This window comes from Pteropus vampyrus, unplaced genomic scaffold (genome assembly GCF_000151845.1).
Source record: "Pteropus vampyrus isolate Shadow unplaced genomic scaffold, Pvam_2.0 Scaffold465, whole genome shotgun sequence".
Taxonomy (NCBI): domain Eukaryota; kingdom Metazoa; phylum Chordata; class Mammalia; order Chiroptera; family Pteropodidae; genus Pteropus; species Pteropus vampyrus.
The window spans coordinates 1228005-1255578 of NW_011889246.1; the positions used below are offsets into that span (position 1 = coordinate 1228005).

General features: G+C 42.1%; 1 protein-coding gene and 1 pseudogene across 1 annotated transcript; both read left to right on the forward strand.

The window, feature by feature from the left end:
• The first annotated feature begins 502 nt into the window (after window positions 1-502).
• FBP1 (fructose-bisphosphatase 1) lies at window positions 503-26610 on the forward strand. Its single transcript, XM_011382216.2, has 7 exons — window positions 503-819; window positions 11498-11660; window positions 14106-14198; window positions 19803-19943; window positions 23219-23356; window positions 24452-24571; window positions 26207-26610. Exons 1-7 carry the CDS (start codon window positions 650-652, stop codon window positions 26396-26398), a joined length of 1017 nt encoding a protein of 338 aa, XP_011380518.1. The 5' UTR covers window positions 503-649; the 3' UTR covers window positions 26399-26610.
• On the forward strand, window positions 13108-13223 carry LOC111732528 (annotated as a pseudogene).
• Window positions 26611-27574: the final 964 nt, after the last annotated feature.

Genomic DNA, 27574 nt, shown 5'->3' on the forward strand with positions numbered 1-27574 from the left:
CTTCTGAGGTTGGCCGGAAAAGCCAGTTGACAGGTCAAGCAAAGGTGGACAGAGGGCGGGTAGGAGGGGGCAGGCGGCGACCGTGGAGGAAGGAACTGCCGCTGTCAGAGCCTTTGCGGTGTCCCGCTGTGCTACACAGAGCAGTTAAAGCATAATCTTCCGAACTTCCATTTTATGTTGGATGTGAAATCATGACCACATCTTCCTGCCAGGCCGTTGCAGGGACTGAAGGTGATAATGCAGGTGGCCCAGAGGAATGCTCCACAATGCCAGTGGCAGTCCTCAGCGGGAGCGGAGGCTGGCGGGGGGATAGTAGAGGAAGTGGAGGTGGCGGCGGGGGCCGGGGGTGGAGACAGCGAAGATGGTGGAGGAAAGGAGATGAGACAAATACGCGGACGTCACGGAGAATGGAGCGGGCGCGGAGCCAGTTGGAGGGGGCGGGGCCGGGCGCGGAGGTGTTCCCGGGGCGGGGACGGTGACCTGGCCCCTATAGGACACACTGGCGGGGACTTGTCTTGGACCAGTTAACGCTCCAAGCGGTGCAGACACTCGACGGCTGCGGTCCATCCTTCCGCCGCGTACCCACCGTGTCCTGCCGCGTCCCTGTCCACCACACCTCTCTCCCAGCACGCAGCATTCCGGCTCCAGCATGACGGACCGGGCGGCCTTCGATACGAATATCGTTACCCTGACCCGCTTCGTCATGGAGGAGGGCAGGAAGGCTCGCGGCACCGGCGAGATGACCCAGCTGCTCAACTCGCTCTGCACCGCGGTCAAAGCCATCTCCACCGCCGTGCGCAAGGCGGGCATCGCGAACCTGTGAGTCAGGCCTCAGGTCGCCAGCCCGCGACCTGTTTGTCTGGCTGGGGATGTGCTTGGCGGTCTGGTGTCTGGTCCTCTGGCACTCTTGCTGTCAGCCTGTCCGTGTGACAGTTGAGAGTCAGTCTCTGTCTCTTTCTCTCTGTCTGTTCCTGTCTGTGACTGTGTCTGTCTTACCCTCCCTCCTTCTCTCCCGCTCTCCCTCTTTCACAGGTTAGCCCAGCTGCACTCAAGCCCTGGTTCCCCCTCCTTTGAACTTGGAAGTGCCGGCCTAGGGGTCCTGTCTTCCTGTCTACACCTGCCTTCATCCTGCAGTCCTCTCTCCTGCGCTGAGCAGCTTGCCTTGGCACCTCTTTCAGTCTCCTCCTGGTGAAACTGGCTGGCAGGATGGGCCCCTGGCCCGCTGGTCATGCACATCCTAGCCTCATACAGGACAGTGCTGGCACGGTGCCTTCTTTTCTTTCTCTTCTTTGGCCTCCTTCACTTCCTATGGAATTGGGGTCCCTGTAGGGTTTGTAATCCAATTATCTCCTTGAGCCTAAATTAAGTCCTGTTAAGAGCCAGGGAACCTCCAGGCAGGCTGGAAGGAAGCCTGCAAGCCCAGATCTCTCAGGAGCAGTAATGCAGTGTGCAAAGGGTGCAGTAGGTCTGGAGTGGGGCCTGAGACTCTGCATTCTAAGGAATTCTTCTGTGGTAGGTGGTGCCTGTGCTGCTGGTCTGCAGATCACCCTGTATATAGCAGAGGAATCACAGGACATGGGGGTTCAAAGGGCACCTTCTTATGAGGCTTTTGTAAGTAACACAAATACCCTTTGGTTTATTCTGGTGTGCACAAGCATTTTACATTTATCTGGTCTTCATTTAAGTTGAAGGGTACCTGGATTTTCAGATTGCCCCCACTCCTTTCTAACATTTCCTACACTCAAGGACACTATAAAAATTGTGCATGATGCTCATAGCTGATCTGAAAGATTATAACTCCTGCAACCTGGCTTCCTTTTTTGGCTCTGATCCCATAGCATGGGTCAATGGAGCTGACTTAAGAAAGGAGTGTATGGTTATATTTATTTTCAGATGTCAATCAGGGATAGGCCTGGCTGCAGAGGGATTAAGACAGGTCTGTTAGGAAGGTGGTGACTCCCTCATTATTTCACCTATGACCCCTCTTAATAATACATTTCTAAGGAGCTGTTGCTTTAGGAAACACACTCAGTTAAAATCTTACTTCGGATTTAATTTACAACAATTAGAGATGGCCTCACAGCTTTCCCTGTCTTTGAGAACAGGGAGCTTTAAAAAAAAAAAAAAAATGCTTGTCATTTCCTGTATTATTTTAAAACTGTGTCAATACCTTTCAGAACTGCAAAGAAACTTGGAAATACAAGATCTGCTTTAAGCTGTATGTTTTCCATTTTTTAAAAAACTTCAGGTAGTGGGGCCTTAGTGTGATTGTGATACTGGGACCTGGACAAAGGGTACTAATTTTGGCTATGTAATATGTGTATGTTAGACTAAGTAGTCGTGAATATCAGGTTTAAAAAATGTTGTTGTTGTTATTGTTATAAACTACTTAATACATTGCATTCATTGACAAAAATTCAAGGCACTCAAAATAACACAAAAAGAAAGGTGAAATCCATGTCTATCCATTCCCTGGGGTGGCCTCCATTAATAATTTACTGGTTATTTTCTCAGCAACTTCTTTATACTTACATGAGTTTATACATGGATATGTATTTACATGTGTCCATATGTAAGTAGAAAACAAAATGGGATCACACTTAGCATATTCTTCTGCAGTTTGTTTTCATCATTTAGTAATATTTAACTATCTTTCAATGTCAAGAAATATAAATCTACCTTCTTCATTTTAACTGTTGCCTAGTGTTCTACTACATGGCCATCTCTGGAGCTATTTTCCTCTTCCCCTATGTTAGCACATTCCACTGGTCTTTGACTATTTCACACAGTATTGTATTCGTGGGACAGGTGTTGATTCCTGGTCTTGTGGGAAGTTGAGTAGGAGCACTGGAACCGAGACACTCAACCACTTAAGTATTCCTGTGGGAAAATAAGAGTTTGGCTGTCTCAGTATGACATGTAGTCAGGGAGGCAGCAGTAAGACAAGATCTCAAGCCAGGGTTCCAAATTACATTCATTATTGGCTTTGATGTCCTGGATGAAAAAGCCAGTGTGCCTGTAAATAGCTTGTTAGTGCTGAGCACTTGCACTAGAAGGGCATGCACCCAGAATGACAGGATGATTGCCGATTTGCAAGAACCTCACAGGAACCAGTTTATGAAGCTCAGCCATGGAAGTCTCATCAAGAAGATATCAGTAGTTTAAGCACAGAGCATGGCTGGAGTGCTCATTCTCTCTCTCTCTCTCTCTGTCAACCAACAGTTGCTCTTTAGCCACTTTTCTTGCTCCCAATAAGATTTTCATAGAATAATAGAGTTTTAAGCTTAAGGCCTCAGAAGTTACCCAATCCCACCCCTATTTGTACATATGAGGACCACAAGGCCAGGGAAGATGAGATGACCTGGTCTGTGGCCTATATTGGGTTGTTTTCACCAAACCACACATCTCTTCCTTTATTTTTTAGAAATCAATTTAAGCTGACCTGACTCTAAATCTCATCTATTAATTAATTACATTTTCGATATGAATTAAGATTAGTATTGCAAGAAGCCATTGCCTTAGAGCCAACCTGTTCTTGAAGCCTTATCTCTGTGCTTCTGGCTCCTCTACCCATTCTTAGGAGAGATGACGATTGGCCAACCTTCTGTCCTTTCGTGAGACCAGTCAGCAACCTACAGGTGGGTACGATGAATTCAAATTTCAGTGTACCCCATCTTCTCTGTTTTCATAGCGTTGGAAGAAAGTGGCCTTCTAGTGGCTTAAACTTTTGCTTTAGGCATGTTCAGTCAACTTCCCTTTATAACTGTTTCCAAATCACTGTTTGAAGAATTCATTGGTTCCATTCAACAAAATGTTATTGAACATCCACAATAAGCTTATGCTGTAGGAAAAATACTACAAGTATAGAATTAGTTATAAAACACCATGAGAGATTGTGAAAGGTGCTTTTCTAGAGGTGCCCAAAATATGATATGGATGCAAAAGATTGTGGAGTATCAAGACTTTAAGGAACAGGTGGTCATAAAGCCTGAGGGCCAGAGAGTATTTCAGGCTGGGCTGTTGTGTGAGGAAAGGTACCAAGTAGGAAAATATTTCTGGAAAAGTTGCTCATTCAGTTCGATTGAAGCATGGTGTACATGTGATGGAATGTTTAGATGTTGCATTGTGGGTACATAGGAGCATCAAATGGCAAAGGCAAATACTGTATATTTTGGAGGATGTACAATGGGGAGAGAGTAAAGGTTTTTGAGTAAGGCAGTGCCATGATTAGAGATTAATCTGGAAAGGATATGACTGGAAGTGTAGAGTTGGAAGAGAGAAAGCTAAGACACGGGGAATACCAATTGAAAAGGGGAGAGGTGAGGAAAGTGGCAACCAGAGCCAGAGCATTAGCAAAGAGGAGAGAGAGGCCCTGGGAGAAGTCTGAGTGTCAATTGGGTGAGAAGGGCAGCTTCTCAAAGAGCACATCCTAGCAATTGAGAACAGATCCCTGCCATTAAAAACAAAACTAAACAAAAACAAAATTCCAAAGGAGGTGCCGCTTTTTTGAGGCTGGGGAAGGGTGAGAAGATGATTCCAACATTTTGAAACACTGAACTTGAGGTGTTAGAGGTTATTCAGTTGGAGATGTGGGCCAGCCTGCAGCTGGATGTGCCTTGCCAGTCTGGAATCTGGGCATGAAGTACTGTCTAATGATTTAGTCACTGGATTTTGGTCCATTCTTCCCTGAGGCAGGGAGGAAGAGGAGGAAATCAGGACCAGATGGAGAGAACAGGAACATGCTGTGCTTAAGAACACATTTTGGAGAGAGATGGAGCTGGGCTCAAATTCCTGGCTTTGCCATTTAATTTCTGTGAGGACTTGGGTGATAGATATAACATCTCTGAGACTCAGTTTCTCCACTTGTAAGATGAAGCGAACTGTCTTTTTCAACCTCAAGAGTTGTGTGAGGATGAACTGGGTTCATTAAATGGGTACCAATATTACCATTGTTTTCCTAGGCTGAAGATTATGATTTTTTTTGTAAACTGACTTTTTAAAAATTTTGTTTTTCATTTCTTAGTAGTTGTCCACGTGCATATGAACAGGCACGTATTGCAGGTTAGAGCATTATATATTAAAACAATATTGTACCCTCACTTTGGTTACAAGAAACCTCCTTCTGTCATGGTCAGTGGTGTTCAGAACAGTTAAGCTTTTATATATGGGGTTCTCCAATTTTGATGGAAGGAAATAATAAATAATTTCAGTTTTAATTTTGGAATTACAGGTCAGTTAATACATGTTTGAGTTTATTTTCAAATTTATTTGCAGAGTTTATGACATTAAACTTTGGGTACTTTATCAGATTTATTTTATGAATTATCTATTTCTTGAATTATCTTCTCCATATTTTCAAAGACTGAATTGTAACTTCCTCTCCATATCAGAAGCACAGCCAGCCACACTCTATCCTAGTTGCCCATTTTGGCTGGCATGAATTCAAGCGAAGGTTGGGATTTGTGACCTTTGAAAGCTGCTCTGATTAGTGCCTCTCCTTCAACGTACTTCTGATCTGACCTTTGGACGTTCATGTCAGGTCGAACGGTTGGTCATTTACCTCAGAATCAATTAATACCAAGTCAGTGTCAACTTGAACTTTAGTGATAAAGATTAAATAATAATCTGCCTCCCTTTTTCTTTGGTTGAGTGTTCTGAAAACAAACTTTCCCACCTGATTCTTTCATGTGCTGTCTAAAGTCCTGCCTGCTTCACACTGTCATGGCTGTCCAGTTGATATCAGGAGGAAATGGTCTGAAGTCAGCAAATCAGTGAAGTTATTGAGAATTCTTCCATAAGTGTGGCCCTGGCTCTGGTCCTTGTGTCTGGGGCTGTGCTTCAGAAATCATAAATCACAGACTCTATGGCTCTGAAATGGTTCATTCCATTCTAGAAACCATATGTCAATTTAAAAACAATGTTAATATTTAATCCAAATTTCTAAGGATTTAAAAATACTGGCCAAACCAGCTTATTCTTCTAAGGAGTTCCCCATCATACTAGTTAAAATGAAGTAGTTCTTTTTCAGATTTTCAGTGAGGTTTACAGTAAAAGTAAGAGATATTACAGACAAATTTTCAAATCATTTTTTGCTCCTCAAACTCCAGAAAGAGAACTTCTGTGTCTGTAGGAGTTTAAAAAAGAACAGCCTTAGGAGCTGAAACCCTGACAGGATGATTCACCTCCACCCCAGCAATCTACCTGGGCTGCAGAGCCAACTAATTTGAATAAAATGGAAGTGAAATATCTTAAGCATCTCAAATGAAATAATATCCCCAGTAAGTCTTTAGTCGGATATAAACTTTGAGCACTTTCTTTTATTTCCAATTGCCTGTGACACGGTTTGGCACTGGCTGTCTTCCCAGAAGTTGCCTGCAAAACTGGTTTAGAGGTCATAGTTTCCCCTCCCCACCCCATTACCAGCATTTACTTAGTGGAGGCCTGGGGGAACTCCATTAAGAACAATGATGGCTGCCGTTAGGCTGCTGTGAACCAGGTGCATCACTTGGATCAGCCCTCACCCTTACAAAGCCTGGAAATAGAAACAATCCATCAGGAAGCTGAGATACCTTAATGCATAATCAGTAAGAGAGAAAGGCCAGATTAGGACCCAGATCTCTGGTGCTGTGTTCTTGCCAGGACCTACCCTGCTTCCCAGCGTGGTTATATAAGTGGTGGCCCTCTTGCTCACTTGCCAGGCTCTGTTCTAGCCCTTTACCCATATCAACTCATTTACTGCCCCTCTCTATATACTATGATGTAGCCATACTGAATTCCCATTTTACAAATGAACCAAAGGTCAGAGATGCTAAGTGACTTGCCTGGGGTTGCTTAGCATGTAGCAGGTGGGGCTGGGATTTGGACCCCAGTGGTCTAGAGCCCCAGCCTATGGAGAAAATCCCATGATGTCTCCCTCTGCTCTGTGATAACTTGCTTTAAGGGAAAGCTGCTTTGTCCAATCAAGTCATTGGCTCAGTCAAAACTGATCAAACCTGTCCCTGTTTTATCAGTGCCCAACTGCTATTAACTCCTTTTTTTGTGTGGATGGGGAAAGGAGCTAAGCCTAGAGGTTTACAGCTTGCTCAGGTAGACCCATTTCTTCAAACTTTCGACTTGTTTCTGTTTCTCCATTGATTGTAAAGCACAGTTGGCCCCAGAAGGCTTTTTTGACAGGGTTATATGATGGTTTCCCCACATTCCTGCAGGCTCATTGGCTGCCTAATACTGACCCCAGCGAGTGGAACAGTGGGAAGTGATCTAAGAATGAGCCAGGTCATGTGTGAAAGGCATTGCTCAAGTCCCATCAAGGGTGGTTGGTGCCCTCTCCTCCTGTCCACACTGGCAAGTGCAGAAGCTCCTTTCAAACCAGACTGGCCTCCTAACCCTCTGTGCTCTCATGGAGTCTGCCTAGAACTCAGTTGACCCGTTTTCCAAGCCCCGGTTCACCAGCCCATCAAAGGTGAGGGCTGTGTGGCCAAAGGCTGAAGCCCACGCTGGCTATCAGTTCTGTAGGTGGTTACACTGCTCCTCCGAGTGGCCATTGGAATATATGGTGAAGGCTCTTGTTCATTCATCCATTGGGACCTTTGAGGAATGATGACTGATCAGAATGCAGACGTTTATTGTTTCTAAGGGAGTTTCTGAAAACTTGTAAAACAAATAAACTCCATGTGTTCTTCAGCTAATTAGTTCTTTGAGGATATTTCTGAAGGCTTTTTTTCTTTGTCAAAGTCAAGGAAGCCTTGCTTGATTCTAACTTTTCATCGACCCGTGGAAATGACTTCCCTTGGGGATATCTTGCTGCCTTCTAAGGGCCCCTTGGAGGAGTGTGACTGAGCAGTTGCCTAGCCCAACTCGTCATGGCTAAGCAGAAGTGCAGGGCTGTGTGAGAAACACGAGCTGCGCCTAACTTCATGAGCTGAGATGCAAGGCAGAGACTACCCGGTGACATGATATAAACTCAGATATCCTTACTATTGACATGGCAGTCTGGGAACTCATTCGCTTGAACTCTGTTTCTACTTTAGAATCACTTTCTTGTGCTTTCTAAGACTTTCCTAACACTGGGCCTCACCATAAGATATCCTAGAAAAGTTCTAAAGTGCTTGAATTTGAGTTGGAGGAGACCAGAATGATCTATCTCCATGCTGTCTTAAAAAAATTTTTTATTGTGCTTCGCAAGCAATTAGAAGATAGTTGGAGAAAGATATTTCTAGTTATGACAGAGTAGGGACCCTCAGTGGTGGGGAGAGGTTAAAGGGAAGGATGGAGGATGGTAACCATCTAACTCTGTAGGGTGGCTGTGCCCGAGAAGTGACCAGTTGTCTGTGATGGGTTACTGGTGAAGAAGGTGGTGCCACCCTCTGTGACTCAAGGGCGGGAGCCACCTTAGAATCCTGGATCAGCCGTGAGGAACTCAGCCGTTGGTCCTGGCTGGACAAGTCAGCCACTCTGGCACTGATTGTAATCTTTTGTAGCTCACGGCATGATCTGGGGCTATTGGACTTGCTTTTGTCACTTCTGTTTGGCTAACTGCTGATTATGCAAGTTCAGAAAATATAGTCCAATCTAGCAGGGACTCTCCCACTCCCATTCAATTCTGGTAAACAAATGATGTGGCTCTGCATTTGGGACACAGTCACAGGGAAATCAGTATGTCCTTGGCCAATGGGGCTGGCCCAGGAGCACCACTAACCAGAGCTGGCCTTTCTGGGCCTCTCCTCTGGGTTTCCTCTTCCCGCATTTTAGAGCTCCCTAGATCCAGGCATCAGATTCAGACCCCAAGGTTTGAAAAGTTATGCAGATGTGCACAGAGTACCCCCTCCCATTTGGAAATGTGTGAAAAATAAACTCTCTATTTTCTGTGGATACATTTCTGACAAGGGGCTGTTCTGTGGAGTCATTACTGGTGGACTTATTTGGGCTCCTTTAAGGCATTTTATGTCCTCTCTTTTTTAAATAAAAAGCATTCAAGGTATCATTCAGCTTGAATGGCCCCTTTGCAGTGAGACCTTTCTTGACTATCTAATTCTCTCCTCTTGCCATCTTCCGGATTATTAGAGCACCAGTCACAATCCAGAATTATCTCACTAAACCAAAAGTGCTTATTTGTTTCTTGTTTATCTCACTCACTAGAATATAAGCTCCATGAGGACCAGGATCTCATCTGTCTCGTTCCACATTATAACCTCAGCATTCAGAACAGTTCTGGAACACATTTGGTACCCAATAAATGTTTGCAGAATAAATGAACACTGACACGGGCCTCTAGGAGCTGACCGCCCTTCACCCATCTTACTGAGGGAGATACCTGAGCACATGGAAAGTGGGCCAAAGTATGAAACAGGCCTTTCCTATGCCTGCCTCCTTGAGTGCCTTGTCCCTCTGCCCTAGCCTCCTAGGCCTCCATGGAGCTGTCCCCATAGCTGTCCTCTGGCACTCCAAAGTGTGGAGCAGCCTTAGAAGTTGATCACTCCTATTCTCATTCCTTCAGGCCCAGGTTTCTCCTCTCCTCAGTGAATGTCATTCATTCATCCAGCAAGTATTTATTGAGGAACTACTATATGCTGAAAGCTGGGACACACGGTGAAAAACATATCCTCTGTCCTCATCTTCATGGAAAGAAAGGGTAAACAACCATGTCAACAGGATGGTGGATGAAGCCTGAGGGCTCTCTGAGACCCCTATTCTTCCCACAGTATGTGCAGATGCCTAACAAGAGCTCCTTTTAGAGAGCAAACATGGAAACTAACATTAGGCACCAAGGGCTGTGCTAAGCTCTTTGTATACGTTATCACCTGCAATACTTGTAACAGTCCCATGAGGTATCATTGCCTGTGTGGGCACAAGCAAAAAGGAGGCTCAGAGAGGGTGAGGGGTTTACAGAGCTGAGATCCGAGCCAGGTGTCTGTCATGAAGTCCTTGTTCTTCCCATCAGCAGTCCCCATCCTCCTGAATTATCAGTGACTTTAATTGTGGAAACATCTGTCTAGGAAGGAGAGATGATTGATGCCGGTGGGGTCAGTGAGGGAGATGTATTTCAGTTGGTGGGCCCTGCCAAGCCCCTCCAGTTCCATAAAGAATCTGGCTGCCTTTTTTTTCTACCAATGTTGGTCCCACAATTAAGATAAGAAAAAGGAATGAGAACGAAAAGCCCAGAGACATAGCATGATTCCCATGCCCCCACTGAAAAAACTGTCTTATTCCTCTAGCCCTCCTCCCACTTCTTCGCTTTTCAGCATGTCACTCTTATTTTGTGAGTAAAAGCCCAAGGGATTGATCAGATTTGCAGCTGTAACCTGTATCTCTGGGAAACACTGGACAAGGGGCTCCATGAGATCACTGGAATTACCTCCCTGAGAGTCAGGCCAGACCAGGCACTAGGATTTAGACAATTCCTGATGTTGACCCAGATTTGTTCAGCCAGAGACAAGCAAATTGCTTTCAGAGAAAATGCATTTTCAGGAGTTGAAGCAGTGGATGCCATGATAATCAGTTCCCAGGCCAGTGCTCCTAGCAATCTGACCAAGGCTGCGGTTGTGCCCCTTCGCATCCACTCCCAGATGTTCTGTGGGAACTTCCACACTCCTACTCTTTCAGTCCCACATCCAGTCTCTTCTCTTGTTCTGTGCACTGCTCCTCTAAAACCTTTCCTCTCCTTTCAATGTTCCTACTCAACCCTAGGCTATGGTAACTCTCCTCTTCCCTCGTTTTGACCAGTGAGGCTGCATTTTGGATAAGCTACTCAAATTTTGGGAATTCCACCGTTACTGACTTGCGGGTTCCTTGAAAATAAAGTAGAAACTCCAGACTTTCCAGTCCCTCCAGCCCTTAGGACTCCTGCTAGGGATGGTGGGGTGCCACCGTTGGACAAGCCCACTGCTGCCTCAGAGTAAGCTTCTGCCTCTGCAAAATGAGGCGGAACCAGTCAGTATTTCTTTTCTTTTAGGATCTTTTCAGCTATAAAACCACAGACTCCTTTGACTTCACTCACATCTCAGGCTCCCTCCTACCCAGAAGGTTTCCTTGCTTGTTATGTCTCTTAACTGATTTGTTAAGGATTAACCCATGTCTCCAGGGGCAAAAATTGATTCTTTAGGGGGAGGGGGTGAAAAAAATTAATCTTTTTTTGTGTATAAAACCTAGATATCCACACAGTACGTAAACAGATATACACTATACCTGTAGTATTAAAATTTCATGGGGAATATAATTAGGGGGAAAAATCTAAAAAGCCTTCTTAGAGGTCATAGTGAAAAAAAAAAGTTGAGAAACACAGATTTAACCACAAAGGTGTGCCAGGTACCATGACAGGTACCAAACAGGTGAATGACAATATTTCCTTCCCTCCAGGAGCCATCCTTCTTGTTCTTCCAAACTACGTGTCTTCTTTCCTTTCTTCTAAATCCCACTACGTGTTGCTTTCAGTGGGTTTACAGGTGCATATACATATTCTGGTGGTTATAGATTATATTTTCATGACTTTTCTCCCCTCTAGCTATGGAATTGCTGGCTCTACCAATGTGACAGGCGATCAAGTGAAGAAGCTGGATATCCTCTCCAATGACCTGGTCATTAACGTGTTACGATCATCTTTTGCAACCTGCGTTCTTGTGTCGGAAGAAGATACACACGCCATAATCATAGAACCTGAGAAAAGGGTGGGTCTGCACTTCCAACATTCAGGGTTGTAATGTAACCATTTTTCTTTCTTGCTTCATAAATGACTCCGATTGTTCAGCCAAACTGGATTCCTAGGAATTACTCTAGATCCCTTATGAACCATGAGTCATTTCACAGATTCATCCTCACTGCCATTTTGCAAACTGTTCTCCCCTGTCCAACCTGCCCCCATAGTTCATGCCATTATCATCTCTCCCATGTATGAATACATGGGAAAGACTCATATATACTCATACTCATCTTTACCACTAACTTCTTACTGTCTCCTTATAGTAACTTCTTACTGTCATGTTCAGGGCTCTTCAAAGTCTGGCTTCTTTTAACTACCTCTTTTTGCTTCATCTCCATCCACCAAATTCCCACCCTTCACAGCCAACTTTCCTGCCAATCTAAACTAGTTACACTTCCGATCACTGATTTATGCATTGGAATCCATTTGGAGTCCTATTACTCTGATTGCTTGTTGAGGCAGAGAACGAATTATATTCTTCACTGTATCCCAACATCTAGCACAATACTTGGGCCATTGTAGGGGCTCAATAATAAGTTATTGTTATAAAAGGGAATGTTCTAGCTTTTATAGAACAACGATCATATGATAATAAAAACTTTTGAAATGAGAAGTGCATTTATATGAGCTTACTATCTATTCCTGTTTGAGAAGAATTGGGAATATGAAGGAATAGAACTAGAAAACAGCAATCAGAAGATGAATTTAAAGAGGCTACCTGATACCCAATTTAAACCTTTTAAAGAGTTTGGGGAGCTACATCCGATTAGTTTGTTTTACATCATTCCTAAAATATTACTACATGTCAAACTCAAAGTTCATGTTGTTTTCTGCTAGGCTTCTCAAGGTACTTGGCAGTTTTAGGCATGTGTATTAAATTTGTTTGCAAATATTATCTATCAGTTAGCCCAACTTCTCTCACTACAATGTGCCTTCATAATAGGCATGTTCCCATTTTCTAGATGACAGTTTCTCTTTCATCAGTTAGGGTGATTTGTCAAGAGCAAGTGGTCGGAGTCAGATAATTTTCTTAATTTGATGCAAAAATTAAAAAACTTCATCTTAAAGCAGCTAATTTGGAGATAAAAAAAACCCAGTGGTATGCTGGTGAACTTGTTCTCTCTTGAAAACAAACAAACAACAAACTCTGATTTCTAGCAACTGCCAATATCAACTGTTAAATACTCCCCCATAGTTGATTTCAAGCTACCAACATGACATCACTGAAAGCAGAATTGAGAAGAGATGTGCACAATTAGCTCTTGATAGCTGATAGCAGCCAGCTCCAGCAAACCACTGAAAATCTCATTTAAAGAATGAATTTTATGGATGTGGTTCCATAGTGTAGTGGTTTGCATGTCTGCTTTACACAGAGAAGGTCATGGGTTTGTGCCCCGGTGGAGCCACGGTCCATGGTCTACGGCTGTGCCACCCTGAACAAGCCTGATGTCTGATCTCAGAAGCTAAACAGAGTCGGGCCTGGTTAGTACTTGGATGGGAGACCACCTAGGAAGACCAGGTGCTGTAGGCATAAATAATAATAATAATAATAATAATAATAATAATAATAATAATAATAATAATAATAATAATAATAAAAAATAAAAAATAAATCTTTGATAGTCCCATTACAACAGAGGTTTATTTCCTTTGGGAATTCCAGTTGGGATATTGTTGAGAACTCTATGTACTGCAACCTCAAGTGTCATCTTTAAGACCTGCATGAGAGCTGCATGAGAAATTTCTTATAGATCTTAATGTTGTCTTCCTTTCACCTAAGGAGTTACGTTTTTTTTTCTCCTTATGAATAATGACAAATAAATTACTAATCTTGTTTCTCTTTTTCCTTTGGCTGCCAGAAAATTCAAGCCAAAATTATGATTCATTTATATCAGTGATGTAGGAAATTATGACTTATTTATCTGTATTTCATTATCTTCATCTACATCTCCTATTTTAAGTTGTGTTTTCTCTGCCTAATAATGTTTTGGTATATATACATATATATACACATACATATATATATATGTATGTGTATATATATGTATATATCTATGTATATATATATACATACATATATATATGTATGTATATGTATATATACATACACACACACACACATACACACAGACACACGCATATACCAAAGTTCCTCCCAACTCTCCTAGGATACAGAGGCCATAATTTAAGTAATAAGAACACAATTTTTACCACACACACACGCACACACACACACACACACCAAATACAGAATATATATGTACTCTGTATGTCATGGAAGTTATTTCTTGAACTCACATTTCTTGAACTTTCCCCTAGATTTTTTTTTTTATTCCCCTTAGTGTATACTCTCTATTATATTATAATGTGTTTATTTTTAAAGTAAAGTTATATTTCCTTTTTTGTTATTCAGGGGAAATATGTGGTCTGCTTTGATCCTCTTGACGGATCTTCCAACATTGACTGCCTGGTGTCCATTGGAACCATTTTTGGCATCTACAAAAAGGTAAAATGTAATGTATCAAGTCTCTGGTTTGGGAACAAAAAGAAAGTTGAGATTGAGCATCCAGTCCTGTTTCACTATTGGTGAAGCAGTCAGAATGTATATCATGAAACTCTGTGAGGTTTGACATAGGTTTATGTCTTGAGTTCTAACTTTTTCAGCATTAGCTACATAGTGAAGATTCATTAAGTTGTTAAAAGAAAATATAAAATGTGGGTGGAAGGGAAAGATATTTTACTCTTTTATCTTGCTCTTTTTTGTAATAGAAAATGAAATTAAAAATAAAAGAGACAATAGAGGGTAGTTATAGTGACGATACTATATGAATTGAGAATTGTGAGAGTATAACAACAATAGATTATATATGCCAAAATTGTCCTTTAAATCCTCTAAATCAGAGGTCTATAAACTATGTTCCTCCCTAGGGCCAAATCCAGCCTGTTGCCTGACTTATATGGCCTGTGAGCAAAACAATCCTTCTGCATTTTTAAATGGCTAAAAAAAATCTAAAGAATAATATTTCATGGCCTATGACATTCATATGAAATTTAATTTTCACTGTCCACAAAATAAAGTTTTAATGGCATATGGTCAACTCATTCTTTTACATGTTGCCTTTGGCTGATTTCATGATGCGCTGGCAAGGTTAAGTGGTTGTGATAGAGACTGTATGATGGTAAAGCTTAGAATATTTGCTATCTGTCTATTTATGGAAAGAGTTTGCTGCATACTGCTGCAGTGTGGTAACCTGGACCCCTGTCCTGGGTTTTCCACCTGTGTGACCTGGGCAGGTAACTCTACCTCCAGAGCCTTTCTTATTTTCTTTAAGTGTGTATGTGTGTGCATGCGTGTTCAGGTTGTGTTGGTGGAAGAGCACTTGAGTAGGTAGACAAAATAAAAAAGAATACCTGCAGGCCCATCATAAAACTGTATGAAATCTAAAACACGTCATCTTGGCTTCAGCCTTTCTTGTTTAATTTAGAAATAAAACCTCACAGATGCCATTGAGGCTGAGCCAGTTTCTACATCTTGGACAAGGCAACTGGTTCAGCTGACTGCCGAGGTTCCTCCCAACTCTCCCAGGATACAGAGGCCATAATTTAAGTAGTGAGACCCCCATTTTTACTGTACTATTCAAAGTGACTTGTCTAGTATTGCACATAGGCTCCTTCCAAACATATGTAAAGCAGGACCACTATGGGACACTTCTCTTTCATCATTGGAGTGTATTTTGCTTTTGTCTTGGCCGAGAGGGAGATCCACATCAAAATCAATTTGAGTAATAGAAGGTTCTAATGTTCATACCACAAAGGCAAAGGCAAGAATTTATCTATTTTCCAAGTAATGCCATGAAACATACCATTCTTGTTGTAGACATGGAGGTAGGCAACAATCTGCAAAATATCAAATCTATAGTATATCAAAGAGGTTTGTAGCAAATGTCTTCATGTGAAGGAAGACTGCTGGTTAATGATACGACCAAAACTAAAGCAGTGTGAATGTTTGCCAGTCCCATTCTCCACCTCAACCCCTCAAAAAAAGACTCTTTGAAGGAAAAAAAAAATCCTAGATAATTGAGAATCACTGGCTACTTAATAAAAAAATCAAACCGGCTTGCAACAACAGCTTAAATTATGGATGCTACAACATAACAGTAAGTCTCCGCACTCTTCTCAATAAACCTGAAGAGATTCTCTTAAAAGACTGAAAAAAAAAATGAGTGTGACACCACTTGTAAGTCATTTGGTTTTCAAAAGCCTTATTGATTGTTTAAAACCATTTGAGGGCTTATAAGGTATAAACATTGATGTGCCTAATGCTTCAAAAGTGACCTTTCCTGATTTCTGCAGAGATGGTTCTGGGCTAAAATTCAGCTTCCTGGGGCACTAGGTCAGGCGCACAACATCTGTAACTGGAACCAGCAATAATATCAGTCCTTGCTTACTCAATGCTTGGAAAGAGGCTCCAAAGGGGACCTCCGAGGGCATGTGGTCCAGTGTTTTATGCAGTTCCTGCTGCAGCACCGTAGGAGGGGTCACTCAGCTTCTGGCTGGGGACATCCAGAAGGGGCGGAATTTCCCTGAGATGTTGGGCAACCATCATAGTTAGAACATTTGTCCAAATATTGAGTTAAAATCTTTCGTATGTTTGAAATGGCTTTCCTGTCCTCCCCTCCCCTCTTTTTTTTTTTTTTAAATATCCAGTCCCCACAAGTAAAAACAGAGTTTTAAAAGTGTCCTAGCAGCTTTAGAATCCAATTCACTTCTCTTAACTGAGCACAGGGAGACTTATTAATAATAGCCATATAGAATAATGGCTATTAATAGTAGCTTCCTGACATTGACACTTACTAGCCCTATATGACTTTGGGCAAGGTAACCTCTCTATGCCTCTTGTTTCCTTATCCATAAAGGAGAGATGCTGAAAATTAAATATAATCACTAAAATAGTGCCTGGCATATGAAAAGTGCTCAATAAGTGGTTAGCTATTAACACTAGTGTTGTTTTATATATTAAGATCCAATGGACAGTTATCACAACTCAAACCAGCTTAAGAAATGAAGGAAAGAGGGTGCGAGAGAGGGAGAGAGGGAGAAAGAAAAAAAATCATTGGTTCATATAACTAGAAAGCCCAGTGGTTAGATCTGCTCCAGGTGCAGCTGCATTCAGGGACTCAGACCACATAATTAGGACACACTTCCTGCCCATCTTTATAGCTTCTCTCCTCTCTGCCACCAAAATGGCTACAAGCAGGTCCAGGATCTCATCCAATGCTCTCAGCAACTCAAGCAGAAAATTTGAGCTTCTTTTCCAACAGTTCCAACAAGAATACTATCTCATTAGCTCTGATTGGCTTGGCTTAGGTCACATGCCCATTCCTCAACCAATCACTATGGTTTGAGGCATGTAATGACATGATTGGCCAGGTGGGGGTCATGTGCCCACCCCTGAGAACAAGGGAGGCAGTATCTTAAGGAAGATTTAGGTGCAGTTATTAGCAGAAGGGTGACAGATGCTGGCCAGGCAAAAACAACTGATGTTTACTGCAAATTATAAACTTGAGGGAAGAAACATCATCTTATATATTTTTCCTCTGCTAGGTTTCCTGGTGCAATAGTAGGTAAACGATATTGGCTGAGTTTCTGGTGACTCTGCCAAATGCCCTGTGACACCTTCTAAGGAGGGTTTGGCTGCTCTTCTGAGGGAAGTCCATCTGGTGACATGACAGCCCCACCATTTCTGCCTCACTTTCTTCTCTACCACCTCAAGTCTCCAGAATCCACGATGTCTTCCCCTATACTCCTTATGGGGTGATATGGAATAAAACAAACCTATATCTACAGCAGGTGGTGGCCTGGGATACTTAGAGAAGGTTAAGGTCCAGAGGCTTTCTAGTTTTGCCAAGTGCTTTATGCACATTGTCCCATGAACATCCACATGGAAATGTAATGGGTCTCTTAAAGCAAAGGCATTCATTGCTGGGGATTTGGAGGAGAGACGTATTGTATTGGAAAGGGGGTAAGGCTAGAAAAGAATTCCTATGCATCCATGATTCGATGGCATTATTTTCTGTTTCTTTTGAGTATGTGGTTCATAGACAGTGTTGCCATTTTCTTATTCTGTGCAAAGAAGTCAAAGGATAAGATGACTTGGCGACAGTATTTCAGGGAAAGGAAGTTTACTCTTGCACCTTTTCCACAGTCAGGCATGGATGTTCTGGGCAAGGTGAATATCTGGGGGAATTTTTTTAGTGGAAAATTGATTACTCCAAACTTCTAGTAGTTTCCATTCAACATATTTGTTTACGTATTACCTTTTACTGATTTAGCACTGCACTGGCTGACAGGGTTAAGTGATTGTGATAGAAGATAGTTAGAGGCCTGAGCCCTCCAGTATGTCACTGGTGTTGAAGGAAGCTGATTCCTTTTTCAGGGTTGTACACTGGCAAAATTTGTAATTTGGGCAAACAACTCAAATTTTCAATACTGTGTTTAGGCTGTGTTTAGCTATATTGTACTATTCTGTAAATATAGACCAAACTAAATCAAATAACTCAACCTAACCCACCAACCAACCAACCAACCAACCAACCACATACCTAGATGAAAACCATTTATTAAACATGAGGAGTGGAGATGAGAGGGAAATGGAGGGGAAAAATGGAGAGAAATGGTTTTAGTGACTCTTCCTTTTACATGAGTAATTCTTAAACTTCAAGGCAAGAGTCACCTATGATAAATGGTAAAATGCAGATTCTCAGGACCCACCTTAGAAAGTCTGACCTGTGGATCTAGTCTACAGCCCCAGGATATGCATTTTAATAAGTATCTGTAGTGATTCTGTTGTAGAATCACGAGACCACACTTTCAAAAGTTATAGGGAGAGGAGAAAAAAATGGCGTAGATGATAGAGGCTCTGTTCTTCCCTCAGGCGACCAAATCAAAGTTGTGATGGAAACAAGGAGCAGCAGCAAAGAAAAATTGACTAGGATCTAGATGAATAAGCCATACAACTATGGAGAAATCCAAGAAAGCACCCTGCAATGGCAGAAGTAAAAAAAAAAAAAAGTTATAGGAAAAAATTACTTTGAAAGTTTTGGCTGGAATGACCTTCTCTAGCATCATGATATAGATTTCCTAACTTACTCTCAGCTGTTGCAATATCTGGTTGGGGAAGGAATAAATGAAATTGGCAGAAATTTCCCATTTTCATTTCTGTTTAAATTCAAGTAAAGAATTTTCAAGCTGAAAAATTTCTTTGGGGGCTGTTTTGAGGACCTAAGAAGCCAATCAAGTGTTAATAAAGAAGATATTTATCAGTTAACAATCATTGATTAGGTGCCATTTTCTTAATATTAGGCAAACTGTGGGTCACATGACCCAGTAGGCTATGCTTTTAATCAAAAAGAGATTAGAGTGCATGTAATGTTCTAAGTTTAAGTATTGTTTCATTAAATTTCTGCAGTTGTGTATGAATGTGAGTGTGTGTTGATACTGGTTTGTTAAGAAAAATATATTTCTTACTGTGGCTTATGGTCAAAAAAATGGGAAGCACCTACCCTACCCTGTAATGACCCTGGAGAGATATTCTGAGTTCCTGTATTTCTGAGAATTTCTTTGATGTGTGAGTGATGTAGACCACACTGCTCGCTGGGGGATGTGCTGCAACTGACAAGAGCTTATAAAATTGATTTCCTCACCAGACTCACAGCCCTGCAGCCCAGTCTTAATTTGTTTAAATAAAGATGGAGTAGGCAGGTGAAAGACATTGATGCCCATAATAAGATTAAATTAGTGGGAGCTGGCGAGAAGGCATGTTCTTTTTCGAAAGTGATAATGGAGAAATGAGAGAATATCAAATTAGTAAAATTGGAGAAGGGCCCTGATTGGAAAGAAAGACCCAGATGCAGGAAATTTAGGGTATGTGGGAAGGCTGCTGTGGTAATATAATCAGGATATTACTGATTTGTGGAGGAAGGCCCCTCTGGGAAGATGCCCTATTTCATCAGGAAAAAGCACCTTGATAATGTATCTTGCTAATGGCCGAACTGGAAAAAAGAACCACAAAACAAAATGAAAATATGTTTTATTTTCTCCTTTGTCCTAGAACTCTACTGATGAGCCTTCTGAGAAGGATGCGCTGCAACCAGGCCGGAACCTGGTGGCTGCCGGCTATGCACTCTATGGCAGTGCTACCATGTTGGTCTTGGGCATGGCAAATGGTGTCAACTGCTTCATGCTGGATCCGGTGAGAGGTCCTGTGGGAGGTTAGGTGCCTGTCTGATGGCTGTGAGTGAGCATCTGCTATGTGTGTGTATGTATAGGCAGGGGTATATAGAGGTGGGCGATTAGACCCATGGAGGGAAAGAGATGATGAAGTGGGGAAGAGGATGAGGAAAATGGAGGACAATGTGTATATCATGAAAATATTATTGAGGTGAGAAATAATATCTGTTCAGAGCATAAGAGGATGGATGCGTTTGTTCCAAGGTGAGATTTTTAGAACAGATATTACTCAACTGACTCAAATGCCCATTGAGGCCAGGCAAACCATATAAGTGAGAAAAGTGTGCTGGGAAAGGCAGGCCAGGGGCCATAGTGGGAATTGTGATGAACAGGAGAGGTCCAGCAGTTGTTACTATTTGGAAATAGGGGCCCAGTCTTGCAAAGGCTTCCGATGTTTAAGAAACACTGGCTTTTTTTTTTTTTTTAATGTAATGTTTCTGGATTTATAAAACACCATGCTAGCCAACTAAAACGCATTTATGGACCAGATGGGGCCTGTAGATGGTCTGTTTACCACCCACTATATCTATTACTAGCTTATTTTCCTGAGGTGAATGAGTGTCCCAACTGCAGCAGTAGACTATACTATTTCTTCAAAAATAGCTACCAAATTTATTTGATGTGCACATGTTCACAAACCTTCAGTTAACCCTTGCAGTTTCAATGAGGCTTTGATGAACTCAAGGATGTGAAAATAAAGAAGGAAACGAACATAAATTTTTAGTCCACCTTATAGAAAAAAGCTACCTTATGGAGAGGAGCCTAAGGTGTTATGAAAAATACTCATTAACAGTTTTAATTTATAGATAATTTCTCCTACATGTCTATTAATTGGAGTTATTCAGTTAGAGGACAGTTTCAGTAGAGCAGATAAATGAAAGATCGTAATCTCTTTAAATATTTGGTGCGGCTAGGCCCACCGTTGAATATAGACTTCACAGGATCTTCAGTAGGTTGGCATGTTCATTATGTGTATGGTCCAGTGTCCCAAGGGGAAAAGAATTGGGTTTATAAATACCCTTTGGTTTTAGAAATGTCCTCAGATGATTAATGAAACAAGTTATCTTTCTCGGTGCTTTTTGCTGACAAACTGAACACAAGGACAAACAGCTGACTGGAATCCTGTGAGAGACAGCTTGCTTGTGGTGAGGCTGTGGGATTCGTACATGGCAGGTCATATAAATTGAAATGTAGACTGCCTTTGTCCTCTGCGCTCTTGCACAACTGGACTTTGCCTCCTTGGAAGTACTGGCACTTAATAAGTAAACGAAGGTGGGGAACAGCACTAGTTTAAGCCTCCAAATGAAGGACCTCAGGGAAAATACTGGCAGAACTAGAGCACAGTTCATGGGGGGCCTAGCGTAGCTCCCGAAATTACTATCAGTGCTGATTTATGATATCGCCAGATACTTTCTGCTTCCCCAGACATTATTCTGGTGACTTCTGTTACCTTTGCCTTGATGGATGTGTAGAAAAAAATTAAATCTCTTCTTGTTTCCAGATTGCAGACTGGGGTCTCCAGGAGTAAGTTTCTGTGTATTTGATAGTCTTTTGCCCTCCTCATACCCAATGCCCTCTCAGTGTTTGGAAGAACAGTGAAGGCTTGCTGCAATATTCCCCTGCTGGCTGCTGTCGCACCCCAGACTTGACCAACCCTCTGTGGGCTGATGCCTGCAGGGGTGAGCCTTGGACCAGTTTAGCATTTTCTTTTCATTTTGGTTTGCTGCAAGGACAGCCTGAGAGTTTCTGCTAAAAAGACCCCAATGGCCATATTTGCATTTCTAGCAGACCTTAACTTTCAAAAAGCCTTTCAGTCTCTTGTCTTCATGTACAGACAATTTCCCTGCTCCACTTCTTGGATGCTCTGGTCAGGTACCTGGGTGCGGTGTCTGCAAAGCATGGCTTCATGAAGTCTGCAGCACCTATTATGCTATGGCTTCATTTCCTGGATTTTTTTTTTTTTGTAAAAATTTATTTATTTGTTTGTTTGTTTGTTTAACTGTAAAAGAATATTTTTACATTTTGTGGTCAAAATGTTTGGAAATACCAAAACAAAACAAAAAGAAAAAGAAAAAAAGAAGAATCACTCACGATGATACCTTTTAATGACCACTGTTAATTCTAGTCTCTTTTCTCTCCCTTCCCTCATCCTTCCTTTCCTTCCTCCTTCCCTAATTGCAACATGCTCCATATTGGCAGGAACCAATCTTGCTATGGGAATAAATGGCCAGGGAGAGATGTGTTAATGGGGCCTCCCTTCTTAACTCTTGCCTCCACGGGACGAGCCCCCTTCCCACATGGGCAGAACCTCAATCACCCTCTTATCAGTGACACACAGGAGTCCTAAGCAATCTTCAGTCCAGAGCAATAGGAGTCATGTGACACTTTTCCTCCAAATTCCAATCTCTTCTAAAGAAGCTAAGCCATAAAGGCATCAGCTTAGCACTCGGACTTTGTGGAAGGACCACTTCTGAAAAACACTTTGCTCAGTGAGCAAAGGCATCTGAAGTTATATATTATGTGAATCAAAACTCAGGGTTCTATACACCAAAGGGCAATGCCGTCAGGTGGAAATGGGAAGCTGAGAGCAGCCCCGAGCACACTGGTGTAACTCAGCTGTCCATTTCTCCTGATACCCCACCTCCTGTCTGTACCAACTTATTATTTATTTATTTTTTTTGCAAAAGTGTACACATCTTATGTTGCTTTGGATACACAATTCTTATTCTCCCTCAGAGTTTGCTGCTGTTTTATATATTTCTGTCCTCTCTATCTAAATGCTTTCTTTCTTCTTTTACTGAAACGATTTGAAAGCAAAGTCAAAAGTGTCCTCTGTCCCCTGACAATGACAATGTCTGCAGCAGCCTCTTGTCATCTCCCCTGGTTCCTTTTGACTATTCTCACCACTGACTCTTCCTTAACCCTAGCTCTGTTCACAGTTCTTGGAGAGGTGGGCTGGAAGCACCAGTATCCCAAGGCCAGGAGAAGCTCCCTGTGCTGGTGATCATTTCACAATGTATAAAAATATTGAATCTTTATGCTGTGCACCTGAAACTAGTATAGTTATATGCCAATTATACCTCAATAAGAAAAAAACATAAAACAACAAACCGAGGTCCTTGTACTGAAGCATGGCCATGACTGCAGGGCCCCCAGTCCAGCCCTAGCCCACTGCACTCTCAAACAGGCCCAGAGGAGATGGCTCATCGCCTCTCCACTATCCTTTCTGTTTCACAGGCCATTGGAGAGTTCATTTTGGTGGACAAGGATGTGAAAATCAAAAAGAAAGGGAGCATCTACAGCCTCAATGAGGGCTATGCCAAGGACTTTGACCCTGCTGTCACTGAGTACATCCAGAGGAAGAAATTCCCCCCAGTAAGTGAGGGCTCGGTGGGGAGGGCCCCTGCCTGAACTATGCAGAAATGTGTTGGTTCATGATTTGCCCCAAAAGGGAAAGGTGGCAGGAATGAAAGCAGCTTAGATTCCACTGTGCAATGACCCCAAGATTAAGTCCCCATCTAGGTGCTGGGGATGGGAACCCCTGCCCTGGGACGTCAAAATCAGAAGGTTCATTTCAGCCTTTGCCACTTTCTCTTGGAGGAATAAAATCAGGATAACAACTTCATGGCAATAAAACATCTCTCACTTCTGGGGTCCCTGATCCCAGATGACACCAAACATGGCCCTCTCACCTAGGCACATGCCTGCAGCATCTATCTGATGGACTTCTATCAGTCGCCTCAAAACTGAGAGGGTCTGCCTTGGTATCTCTCTAAAGAGGTTAAAAATTACTGAATACAAGAGAGGGAAGGGCTGTCTGCAGAGCTGATTCTATGTGGGATTATCCAATTTTGTCATATTCTTGTCAAACACCATTGAAGGCTGCTGTGTCCTGGGGAAGAAGCCCAAACATTGTTAGCATGACATTCAGGGCCCTCGGAGCTGGCCCCAGGCTCTCTTTCCAGTTTTATCATCTCTTCTTCTACCTTACTTTAGATTCCCCTCCACAACCGTGTACTCTAGCTGCACCAGGCTCCTCTTCAGGGCCCATGTAGACAGCATTTGCTTCTCTATGTTGCCATGCCTGCCTTCACTTATGCGCGTCCCTGTCCTGCAAGGTGAAAACTCCACCCTTCACCCTTACTCAGCTTCTTAGCTTGGCAAAATCCTTCTTAACTTACAAGGTCCTGCTAAGTGGTACCATTTTTGTGATGCCTGCTCTGACCCCATAGCAAGAATCAACTGCACCTTCCTCGGGGCTTCTGTGGGTAATTTGACCTTCTATAAGATGTGTGAGAGGCTGTCTCCATTATTTCATTTTCTGCTCCCTGGGAACAGGGTTTTCATCATATTTCCTAGCACCCTCCCAAACATATACCTTGTAGGTGCTCACTAAATGATTGTTTAATCAAAATGCACAAAGAACTCTCTTCTCTGCAACTCTAATTCTTGCTGGTCTTAACCTTGCAGGATAACTCAGCCCCCTATGGATCCAGGTATGTGGGCTCCATGGTGGCTGATGTCCATCGCACCCTGGTCTATGGAGGGATCTTTCTGTACCCAGCTAACAAGAAGAGCCCCAAAGGAAAGGTAAACAGACCCTCTGAAGAGTGGTTGAGAAGCAGTGCATTTCATTTGCAGCCCAGGGATTTGACTTAGGAAGAAAGAAAGGTTATCATAGCTGTTAGACTCTGCAGTAGGGTGCTAAGGATGTCTGTGGCGTAGTCTTGTCTAGATTAAACGTTGTCCTGGTTAAAGCCAGCCAAATGATATCAGCTAAAAATGGTCTCTTGAGAGCTCTTCCAGTGCTGAAGATAAGTAATGGTGTTATGGTCAGGAGAGGACTAAAAGTGCTCAGTTCTTCCAGTGAGTATATGGGTTGGCTTGGGCAAAATGAATTCCATTCATAAAGAGAAATGAAACAGTCCAGCCCCATTACCAAGGCAGCAAATCAAATATGTATTCCGAATAGAGATTTTTTTTTGATTGCTTTCAAAAGGCATAAAATAGAAATAACTAACGAGCTGACATTTGCTGCTTGGAAAATAATACCTTTCTAGGGAGGGAAAGAATCTCTGGGGAAACCTAGAGCTTTCAGGTGAGCTGTTACCGCTGACTGCACTAGCCTGATGCCCACAGTGTTTGTGTAAGCTGTAGAGTTGGCTGTGCTGGCTTATGCTGGAAAGGGCACCCCACTTTTCTGCTACACTGAGGGGTGATGTGTTTCCTTCTCAAATATTGTCCTTTTGCTTTTTTTTTTCAATAGACAGACTGCCTGTTTTTTTTTTTTAATTTGTGAGAGAAGAAATAGCAACAATAAATCCCTTAAGATAGTTAAAAATCTGTATATTCAGATATGTTTAGATCTCTGTTTACAGCATATGGTGTCCATTTTGCTGAGGGCATTCTTATTTACTTAAAACACCACTCTTGCCATAGCTACCTCAGGCATTCCGGCCTATGTAATTAGCCTACTTTATAGTACTTTTCTCTAATGTCCACCCCGCTCCAAACTGTTCCTTTACATAAATACTGAGGTTCCTTCTTTTTTTCAGTTTTGCAGGTCTGGCCATGACACCTGTATGGAAATAGAGTCAGGAAACACCTGCGAAAAGCTCAGTAGGCAGACTGCATGAAAATACATATAATAAAAAAAGTTAATATTTAAAACTAAATGCCAAGGCGTATAATATATTAAATCCCAACCCTCAAGCCTTGGGAGAATTATAAAAGGAATGTGTATAGAGTTGCAAACAATATTATACTGTTTGGAGGAGCCAGTCTGCTTTCCAGATGTCTGCAGCCAGACACAACCATGGATTTTTAAAAATGCTTTTAGAATAGGCAAAGCTCCATCCAAAACACATACAGAATCACTCATTAGGTTCAGTTTCCGTGCTGTAAAGAGAAGGGAACCATGAGTTCTGCCAAAATGTCATTCAGTCTTGAGTCCAGGTGGTCTGTCTCACATTTGCATCAAGCAATCCATTCCTGCCTCTGGCTTGATGAATGGCTTAATTTAACCAAATGGCTAAATTAACCATTTGGCCTTATATGCAACCTAAAGGTGTGTGTGGAGCTTTTACAACTTTATGGAAGTAAAGGGAGAGTATCAGTTACCTTGGAAACTTCCACCGTCTCTGCACTATTTTGCTACAGAATAAATCCCTTTTCTATGTAATATTTTCTGGTGTGAGGACACTGTTCTTGGCTCTTGTTTTCCAGTTGAGACTACTATACGAGTGTAACCCAATGGCCTACATCATGGAGAAGGCTGGAGGATTGGCTACCACTGGGAAGGAAGCTATACTGGACATCATTCCCACTGACATCCACCAGAGGGCGCCAGTCATCTTGGGATCCCCTGATGATGTGACGGAGTTCTTGGAGATATATAAGAAGCATGCTGCCAAATGAAGAGCTGACCTTGCCCGCACCAAAAAGAATTGCCTTTTATCTGGACCTTTTATCTCACATGGAGCTACTCTATTCTGACTGTGCATTATACATTTCTAGACAGCAGAAATAAAAAGCATGGATATTTCACCATCAAATGCTGTGTAGTGCCTGGTGCTGCCTAACCAAAATTCTATCTATATAATGCCTCTGATGGTCAAGATATATTTTGAATAAATAGAGGAGAAATAAACACATTCTTCCTTTTTCTAAAAAAAGTAGTCTTCATTGCTTTGTGTCAAGTAATACTAATAGTAATAACAACAGTTGTGCATATAACATTAGTTAACTCATTTAATCTTCACAGCAACCTTATGAATTCGGTACTATGAATAACCCATTTCACAGATGATGAAATGGAAGACAGAGAGGTGAGGCACTCTGTCCAAGGTCTCCAGCCAGTGAGCAACAGAGCTCAGATACGAGTCTAGGCAGTTTGGCCGCTAAGCTCAGAGTTAGTGTATCACTTCTACCTTTTCGGGTCTGGGTGTGCAGGACTAACCTGAGCAAGGCTGTTTATGTCCTCCTGAGAACTAGAGAGGTGATAAGTTAGTGTTGGTGGCCATCTATGACTTCTTGGCCTCCCACACACGGGTATAATCATCTGAGTCACAAATGAAGGTTTATCTTATTACTCAATGGCGACTTTTAAAAATAAAACTGTAACAGTTTACTGAAATAACAAAGCCTAATTTCTAAGGTCTAATTGCCATAAGGAAAAAAATTATCATAAACAAAATTTGAGGAAAAAGAGTACTATTGCATACAAGTGTATTTCTTACTAGGCTCTCTCCCTTAGCTGGCCCTGGTTCTTTCTGTACTAGAATTTCCTAGATCATGGCAAGTAATATCAGGTGTTAAGAAACACCTGTGGTCTTTGTTAAGCTCTAAAATTTTTTTTTAATTGTTTATTTCTACTTGTAAACTTGAAACAGGTTTTTATGTAAATCCTACTCCTTTTCCTCTAAACATTCCTCATTGATTCCATGGTTTTCCAACAGGAAACTTAGTTTGATCTTAAACATTGAATCTGCTTTTGTCCACTGACTGGACCCAAAACCAGTGTTTTTCCAATTCCCACTGTGGCTAGCCCTCTCAGGAAATTCCCCTGACTCACAAAGCACCTTTTGATTTTTA